Below are 10,000 nucleotides of genomic sequence, written 5' to 3' on the forward strand. Positions count from 1 at the left end.
CGTAAATAAGAAACATTTGACTTGAACAATGAACAGGTTGTACTCAGAAATATGAACAAATAAGGACAGCCAGTCTATAATATGTGAATAAAACAAGAATGAATACATGTGAAGTAATGGTAGCTCTGTTTTCACTCACCGATACATAATCTCCCCGTTTTGTCTAACCTGACCAAGGTATCTACCATAATCCAGCCCTCAAGATTTCCCCCCAAACAACGAATCTACTACTGTGAATTCATCATATAATATATTCTTTTTTATTTTTTATTTTGTTATGAGCTAATCTATAATCGCTAATGTATAGGCAACTGTCTATGAGCTTTATTTATAGAGCTGTATAAAAACGTTTCAGAAACAGGCATGGGTTGGGGCGCTCTCTATCCCGGCGGCCGCAGAAGCACCACCTCCCGGTCACTCTTTGTTGTTGAAGAAATGTTGTAAGAAGTCTATGGGGAGCGGGAATATGATGGTGGAATTTTTCTCGGCTGAAATTGTGTTTAGCGTCTGCAAGAAAGAGGAGAAGAAAAAAGGGGTTAGGTTCGTTATTCTCTATTTTTGTTTCGTAGAGTTTTCATTTGTTTTATTTTTTTGGACTGATTGCTGAATGGTTTGGTAAATTCAGTTATATAGTTTGTTCTAGTTCAGAATAAATAGATAATAGCAAATTATAAGAGAATAAAAAGGAAGAAAAGTGGTAAAGTTCGTTTTTTTTGTGGAGAGATTTTATTTTTTATTGATTATTGACGAAATGGTTCATTGAATTATCGGCTTTTGTAATATAGGTTATTGTCTTTACATTGGTTGTGAGAAAATAAATAGGCGGATTATATATTGAGAGGAGGAGCTTAACACAATTTGAATTATGGAAATCAGCAACGGTTTTAACGGCTATAAGATGTGCGAACAATATCGAAATTTACTCTTTATGTGCATGTAAACTAGTTGAAATATAGATACATATATACACACACCGTCCTCCTATATTCAAATATTGTCAACATGGTAATGAAATGCAAAACAAATAGCTACGGGAATTACAGTTGCAACAATTACCTCGTTGAGAGAGTTTAGGCAGTTCAAATAATAATAAAAATGATACCACTACTAATAAATAATAACAAATCAACAAAAACAGCAATAATAGCAATAATAGCAAAATGAACTTAAGTAAAGAAATTATCGTGACATACCATTATCCCCTTAATATTCCTGATTAAAGTCGAAACAGGAACATCCATCAAGATCCATTAGCCAAAAGTACCTTCCCTCGACCCAACGTGACCTACCTGAAGATATCGTAGCTGGAGGGCGGCCGGCGAGAGAGAGATGACCTCGGCAGCTTCCTTGAGGGCGCGAGAGGCCTTCTGCTCTCCTTCGGCAGCGATAACCTAAGGGCGAGAGACGGTTGCAAGTTTGGACTTCGTTGAGAGATTATTGAGAAACTTTTTTGTGGTGTGATAGCCTTGTGTGTGGTTTTCTGGGGGTTGTGGAGTTTGTGGAAGATGGATGGATTTGTTAATACCTATGAGAACAAAATGTATAGAAAAGGTTAAACGGTGTAGAGAAAGAATAAGGAAACTTTAGAGACGGTACACAGACGCGAACGAACAGGCGCAGACAAATTCATACACATTCTGGTTTAGGAATTTCTCTTTTATCGACATTTCGAAACCGACAAAGGATCACACTTCGCTCGCTTAGATGAACGAGTTTCTTTTTTAAACGCATAACAGAAGAAGAGTTAAAAAAAAGTTAATGAAAACAGTTTATGCTACCGTGAATTAATTAACTCAGACAAGGCAAGAACGGCGGAGCTGCTCGGAATTAAGTAAGCTCACACTGCAAATTTAATGACAGCCGCTATTTCCATGTTTGAAACGTGGAGATTCACGGCGTGTAAAGTGAATGTTAAGAATGATTAATCCAAGCAAGCTAAACATAGACATATTCCGAATGGCGTCTACACACTTCAGACAGCATAGGCTATGAAAGTAAAAAATGCACACGTATCCCTCCAATCGATGACGACAAGGAGGACGACACAAAAGCATACGCTAAGAAAACGGACCACGAAGTAACCAGACGTCGTCGACTGAAATATTTCGGCCATTGTCATCGATTAAGATTAAATATGCAATGAGAGCGCAATATGCCTTTGATGAAAGACCTTAAAGAAGGTAGAGATGATAAAAAGAAGGTGAAGAAAGAAGAGAGAATAATAAAAGAGACAATTTTACCTTAGCTCTGGCCTCTCTGGCTGCTTCAGCCTCGGCGGCCATCGCCCTCTGCAGTTGGACAGGCAGTCGGACGTCTTTTCTGTAGAATAAAACGGGAAATGGCTGATTGCTGGAACGTTCTATATGTTGAAAATCACACTACTAGAAATTAACTATTATCACAGGAAGAACTATAAAAGATAATCTAGTAGAGACGAGAAAGAATGCCCTTAGGCGAACATCTTACAACAGACAGATCTATTTTAGTGCATGACCTTCCAGAAAAAAGGAGCAAGACACCGACTGAATCTAGAGAGAGACAGCAAGAACAAGGTGACGGGTCTAGAAAAAGCTAGAACGGGGAGGGGGAGGGGGGGGGCAGGCCTTGTCATGCCACGGTAACAAGCTCATAATGCCACAGAAATCTTCTGTAATGTCAAACTTTTTTTTGTTTAATTTGTAATTAAACGTCTTCGATACAAAGGACAATTTATTTATTGATTATGCGAATGAGATTTTCTATCATGATATACGGCTTGGGAAGTTGGCGAAACAAACGAAAAAAGGGGAAGGAAACTGATATAAGTACAAGACACGTGTGTGTGTGTGTGTGTGTGTGTGTGTGTGTGTGTGTGTGTGTGTGTGTGTGTGTGTGTGTGTGTGTGTGTGTGTGTGTGTGTGTGTGTGTGATAGAAAGAGATAAGTGAAAAACAAAAAAAGGTAATCAATTATGGTAGACAGAAAAATACAGACAGGTCTGAGAAGCAGAAATAACATTATCACACACACAGAAAAAGGTCAGTGGACCATAATTGCATATTGGAAAAGGGAAAATCGAGTGTCGGGGGTTACAAGCCTAAAGATCGACTTCCGAAAATTCTTATCCTCGCGGCCTTCGTTCTTATAATTCCTGATCCAGCAATCCGGATTAAACTTCTATCTTACACGAACGCAGAGGATGAGAATCTTTGGAACGTACGAAGTCAATGGAATAAATTTGATCTTACTGAACTTCCTGCATTTGGAAATTCCGAAGTTTAGGCTATAGTTATGCACTGGAATTATATCATTCAAAAGTAGGAGAATTATTTAACCATTTTTAATAAAACAATTATTCATTTACGAACATATCTTACCCATATACAGTTCAGCAGGTCTGATGAGACTGAACATTTTCTTTTAAGGATTTCCGGTATTTTTCTTTATCAGATTAATTACAACCAACTGAAATTAAACTTACTCGCTGAATATACCGGCCGGTTGTAAATGCTACGGTTCTCTTTAAGGGGAGGAAAAGCTACAGGCAGGAATACAGGCTAAGACAAAAGCAATACTACATACACTTTGAGCTGAACGAAGGGGTGGGTGGGTGGGAGGAAAGGGACGGGAGAGGGAAATGGGAAAGATATGAGAAAAGGGAGGTGGATGGAAAAGGGGGAGGGAAAGAAAGGAGATGGGAGGAGTAAAGGGAATGGAAGGTTGGATGGAAGGATGGGAGGGAGAAGGAGGAAGAGAGAGAGAGAGAGAGAGAGAGAGAGAGAGAGAGAGAGAGAGAGAGAGAGAGAGAGAGAGAGAGAGAGAGAGAGAGAGAGAGAGAGAGAGATGGATAGATAGACAGATAGAGATTTAAATATATATATATATATATAAATAGATAGATAGACAGATAGATAAAGAGAGAGAGAGGGAGAGAGAGAGAGAGAGAGAGAGAGAGAGAGAGAGAGAGAGAGAGAGAGAGAGAGAGAGAGAGAGAGAGAGAGAGAGAGAGAGAACCAGAGTTGGAAGAAAAAGAAAAAGCAATAAGTTGCGTGGAGAAATGGGAGGGAGGGGTTATGGATGGTGGAAGAAGTTAGGAGGGGGGGGGGGGGGGTCAAAGAACAGGGAAGTGATGGATGAAAGAAGGCAATACTTAACAGTATTTCAAAATCAGTTTAGTATAAGGTCAGTAATTACTGGACATATTCTACATTGGTCGTACATGTACAAGACGAACTAGCGATAAACACATAACAAAGAATGACGAGAATGGAATGAAAAGGAGATAAAACAAGAATAAAGAATAAAAACAACCGAAACGAAAAACGAAAAACTAAAAAACGAAAAGGAAAGGATGTGACAAAACAAAGGATAATGTTCGAGATAAACAGAGTCCAAACAAGAAGGAAATGAAATGGCAGCAGTCGACACACACAAACACGCTCCGAATCACCTGCAACGGTGCGTCACGGCAGTGTGTCAACAGAGGGGTAAACAAAGACCCAATTTAGAGTGTATATATATATATGTCACGCGTTTAGCAAAAAATGAACTGGATAAAGAGTCTTACAAGAACATAGTGTCTTCTTGAAACGCAAAGAATAATCTTTGGTTACTGTCGACATAAAATATGGAATTAATACCCGACAGACTGACTCAGAGAGAGAGAAAAAAAAAATGTATATATATATTCTCTGGAAGCAATGCTCGTAGAGTTGCAACTGAAGGGAAACTACGAGAGAGCAATTCGGGTCAACGATGTATATTTCAATTGCAATAGAAAGGGCGATGGACACTAAAAACATTTTTAAAAACAAAAAAAGGTGGAAACGAGCTTAAATACAATTACAAAGACAAAATAATTTCCACGGAGAGAATGAAAATAAGATGAAAGTCGAAATCCTTATATAACATCTAGAATATTATCAACCTTACATAACGACCATGAAAATATATGAATATAATGGCCAGAAAATGCGACAGCCTAGATGTAAATAGCAGATGATGAAATTAATGAGAAACGAACATGTTTGATTTTGCAATGTAGGTTTTTGTGTGCGTGTGTGCATTTATCTGTATAGATATACCCGCTGCAAGAAAAGGCAATAACTATTTGTTTGCCACAGTTTTGGGTAGGGCGAATGCCTAGATGATAAAGGACGAAATGAGAAAAAACGAATAACTACATTGATAACAGTGCTGGTGATAATGGAAAATGGAATAGTGTTGGCGATGGGTATTAAATAAAGGTAACCATTAATGTTATTTTTGATAATAGTAATGATGATCCTATTACTACTAGTAGTAAGGGTAACAATGATACTATTACATCATCGCAATGATTCTGATAATGACACTGATAGTTATGGTGAAGATGATTATGACAAAAATAATGATACTATAAAAAATAAAAAAATACAATAAAAAATAATCATCACGATAATGACAATGATAGCAAAAATCGCATACAATGACTGAAAATGACAAACAACGGGAAGATGCCCATGCAGCGATGCCAAACGTCACAAGACAAAGAAATTCTCAAGCCAAAACATGGAGGTCTAACTTACACGAAGGCAAAAAAGACCGCGAAAAAGGGATAAAAGTAAGATGCATAGAATAATAATAATAAAAAAGGAATCATGGTAGTTATCGTCAGGCAAAAGTCACGATACTTTTTTTTTTTTATATAAAGGGGATTTTCTCAAAACATAGAAGTGTTGATTATGTATTTCCTGTATGGGAGAATTACATGTAGTTTTGAAATTGATTATCTGACACCGAAGTGGACTGGTTGAATGCTGCAATATGAACACAAATAGTGGTATTTTATGAGTTTTAGTTTAAAGTATAATATATATATGTATAAATAAATATATATACACATATATATGTATGTATAAATATGTATATATAAGTATATATATGTATATATATGTGTATATATATGTATATATATGTATATATATGTATATATATGTATATACATGTATATACATGTATATATATGTATGTATGTATGTATGTATGTATGTATGTATGTATGTATGTATGTATGTATGTATGTATGTATGTATGTATGTATGTATGTATGTATATATATATATACATATACATATACATATATATATATATATATATATATATATGCACACACACACACACACACACACACACACACACACACACACACACACACACACACACACACACACACACACACACATGTGCGTGCGTGCGTGCCTCTGCGCGCGCGCGCGCGCGCGCGCGCGTGTGTGTGTGTGTGTGTGTGTGTGTGTGTGTGTGTGTGTGTGTGTGTGTGTGTGTGTGTGTGTGTGTGTGTGTGTGTGTGGTGAGTGCATGTGTTTGTGTGTGTATGAAAATGAGCAAAGGCTATAAGCAGAAATGGTAATGAACGAACCAAGAAATGCAGACAGACGGGTCAGATAATCGAAAGGTGGGGAGAAGGCAGGCAGACTGAACTACGGGTCAAGGGAGGTCATGGGCTCAGGTCGAGAGGTCACATTCGATTGACCTACGTGTCGTCCTTGCGTATCTCTGTCCTCTGATAATTTCCTTATAAAATCAGTCATGACCAATATTTGCATTATTGTAGTGTTCACGATCTTAAATAAATGAATAATTAAACAGAAGGAAACTCCCGCCAGAGGTAGCGATACACAAAATCAACCAATCACAGTCATGCTGAGTTCTCTTCGACCGTTAAGTCTCGACCAATCACAAAGCTTACTCACATTTCAACCCTTTCCACTTTAATGCCCCAGTTCTCTGTGGCATCATCTAACACTCCCTGCAATGATGAATGGGGCAGCTTGTGTCAATCCGAAAAGAAGCTGTTTAGTGTGCAAAAAAAAAAACTTAGGAACTAAAGCTGGCTCATAGGAACGTGTGTGTTGTGCATTGCCTTCGATTTCTTTGGGTCTTTTTTTTTTTTTTTTTTTTTTTTTTTTTTTTTTTAGCTTACTGATTTCGACAAATCAGGTCTCTGTATCGAGATCCTGATGATTTAAGGGGAGAAATCGGAAAGCAAAGAAAAGGACGAAATAAAAGAGAGAAATTATACAAGACACACGTCCTCGTAAGATTAAAGGATTACTTAGTTTTTACTTACATCTCCACTCTCTCTACCTTGATACCCCAGCTGTCTGTGGCATCATCCAACGTATTCTGTAATTATCCACAATGTAGAAAAAAAAAAGATTGAGACCTAACGATGTTCGGTTCAGTGGCACCTTTTTTTTCTAGGGAGGGGGGTGGCACTGAAATACAACTTGTGCCATCATCTCTGGGTGGCATTAATACCGTGGCTCCTTGGCACTCACGAAGATTCTACTCGTGCCATTCTTATGCAAATGCTCTTCCACTCTCACTCTTTGAAGAACTTACTGTCTGATGATCATTTGAATAAAGTGATATGCTTCATATTCATGCTATTAACGAACCTCTTTCATATACGTGGCGAAAGGATCATTATACTAATGATGTGATTATACTAACAGCCCGGGAGTTATTAGCAAATATAGTGAATAATGAAATCGATAACGTTGTTTGCAGGACCTTTCGTCATTCATCATTCGTCAAAAAGTAATATTTGATATGTATAAATCTAAAAGGGCCGAAGATATTCCTTTCTTTGAATAAGTTTTCCATTTCGCGAAGAAAGTAATAAGTATTTTTTTTTTCAAACCGAATTCAGTAGACTTGATAAATTAAGCCATTTATTCTTAAAAACCTAAATATATGGCTTGACAAAAAAAGAATCTGGATTATGTTAGGCTTCCAGTGTTAATTGCAATCGTGATGAGCTTATATTTAAAATGTCCTTTTCGTCTAAATGCGTATCACACAATCTTGGTTACTATCACTTTTTAGCGTTCCAGAGCTGTAAATCAAAGGTCAGATTAGGCAAACTACATAAATATAAGTATATAATAGCCTACACGCAAGTAGTTACATATTAATGTTCTAAAGCTTGCGTGTGACACTTCTGATATGTTGAGACTGATATAATCATTACATAGCATGATATTACTCTGAACGTGATGTACCTATATGATTTATTCCAACCAAATCGATACCTACTTATGGGTCCACATAGGCCTTGTTATCTGTACTATTACTATTATCATAGCTCTGTATATAGATCAATTATAAATAAGGGTAATAAAGAAACTTATAATATGAATGTCAATTATCTCTGTCCACTCAGGATTGTCTTTATCTATTTACCAATTACCTTAGCTATCACTAGCCTGACTTTCGAAGAGAGTCCTTATCAAAATTGGATTAATTAAACCAGTTTTGAATTATTTCCCATGTTTTCAGGGAATCGAATGCCTTAAAAAATAACTCGACCCATGAAACATTCTGGAATTAGTTGTCATACTAGATATATCTTAAAATCCTAAAACTAATTAAAATTATCTGAAAATCCAAACCATTATGCTTGAATTCCTGCCCATAGATACATATAAAATGATAAACCTAACACTATTAAAAATAATGGAACACTTGAAAGTTATCTGAAACTCCCTATAATCTGAAACTCCCTATACCGCACAAAATTACCTTAGACTCTTTAAAAACCTTAAACTTGCTAAACCACCTAAAACTATCTGAAACTCCTTAAAACGAAAAGGCACAGCAACAGGAAGGAGTAATAGGAAAGGGAGGGAAGGCCTCACCTGCATGTCGCTCGAGATGGACTCACGGTCGCCCAGGATCTCGTGCAGGTTCTTCGTTCCGAGCATATTCCTGAGGGTGGTTTGGGCGAGGAGCCGCGTCGAGTGGTGGGCGTTCTCCACGTTGGCCACGCTCACGGTCGCGTTGCTCACACGGTAGTAGACGACGGCGTCCACGCTCACCGTCACGGAGTCCTTCGTCAGCACCTGCAGGTTACGGGAGGGCCGTGAGAACGAGGGGCGAAGTAGGAGGGGGAGGAGGAGGCGGGGCAGCTTGGGCGTTGGCTTAGACTGACAGCTGTATGCAAGGGAACACATTTTTGATTTTTTAACTTTTAATTCAGGAAATTACTATTGATATAGCTTTAAGGCAATGAACTTTGTATGTACACACTATACATATGCCATGATGCACATATTCATATATATATATATATATATATATATATATATATATATATATATGTATATATACATACATACACATTTCTTTGCATTTGTATATATATATGTATATCAAAATATACATATATTTATTTATATATGTATGTATAGAAATACATATGTATATATATACACACATGTGTATTTCTATACATACATGTATATAAATATATGTATAGAAATACAAATTCATGTATATATTTATATATATATACATATATACATACATATGTATATTATATATATATGAAAAAAAATATATGAAAAAATAAATATAATATGAATATAAATATAGATAAAAAAAACATATATATACATATATATATATACATACATATATATATATATATTTATATATACTAATATACTAATTAATGTATATTTATTTATATATATTCATATATATATATTCATATATATATTCATATATATTCATATATATATTCATATATATATATTCATACATATATTAATATGTATATTATATATAAATATATAAATATATATATGTATATATGTACATATATGTATATATATGTATATACATATACATATATGTATATATACATATATATACATATACATATACATATATATATACACATATACATATATATATATATATATATATATATATATATATTATACATATACATATACATATATATTTATATATACATATACATATGCATACATATATATATATATATATATATATATATATATATATGTATATATATACATATACATATATATACACACATATACATACATTATATAATATATATATATATATATATATATAGATATAAATATATATATATATAAATATATATATATATATATATATATATATATATATATATATATATATATATA

At 35.1% G+C, this 10,000-nt stretch overlaps 1 protein-coding gene across 2 annotated transcripts in view; it reads right to left on the reverse strand.

The window, feature by feature from the left end:
- LOC125032739 (band 7 protein AGAP004871-like) overlaps positions 1-10,000 on the reverse strand; it is a 50,509-nt gene that overhangs the window by 1,991 nt on the left and 38,518 nt on the right. Inside the window, exons 6-10 of one of the 2 annotated variants that reach the window (XM_047624041.1) lie at positions 8,681-8,884; positions 6,731-6,786; positions 2,241-2,319; positions 1,290-1,391; positions 1-507 (exon numbers count right to left, since the gene is read on the reverse strand). The exon at positions 1-507 is cut by the window's left edge and continues 1,991 nt beyond it. In XM_047624041.1, the coding sequence (XP_047479997.1) occupies positions 415-507; positions 1,290-1,391; positions 2,241-2,319; positions 6,731-6,786; positions 8,681-8,884 (534 nt within the window). In that variant the 3' untranslated portion in view covers positions 1-414. Of the gene's footprint in view, positions 508-1,289; positions 1,392-2,240; positions 2,320-6,730; positions 6,787-7,107; positions 7,164-8,680; positions 8,885-10,000 lie in introns of both variants that reach the window. The other variant, XM_047624040.1, reaches the window with a different exon arrangement.

Source organism: Penaeus chinensis, chromosome 15 (assembly GCF_019202785.1).
Source record: "Penaeus chinensis breed Huanghai No. 1 chromosome 15, ASM1920278v2, whole genome shotgun sequence".
NCBI classification, from domain to species: Eukaryota; Metazoa; Arthropoda; class Malacostraca; order Decapoda; family Penaeidae; genus Penaeus; species Penaeus chinensis.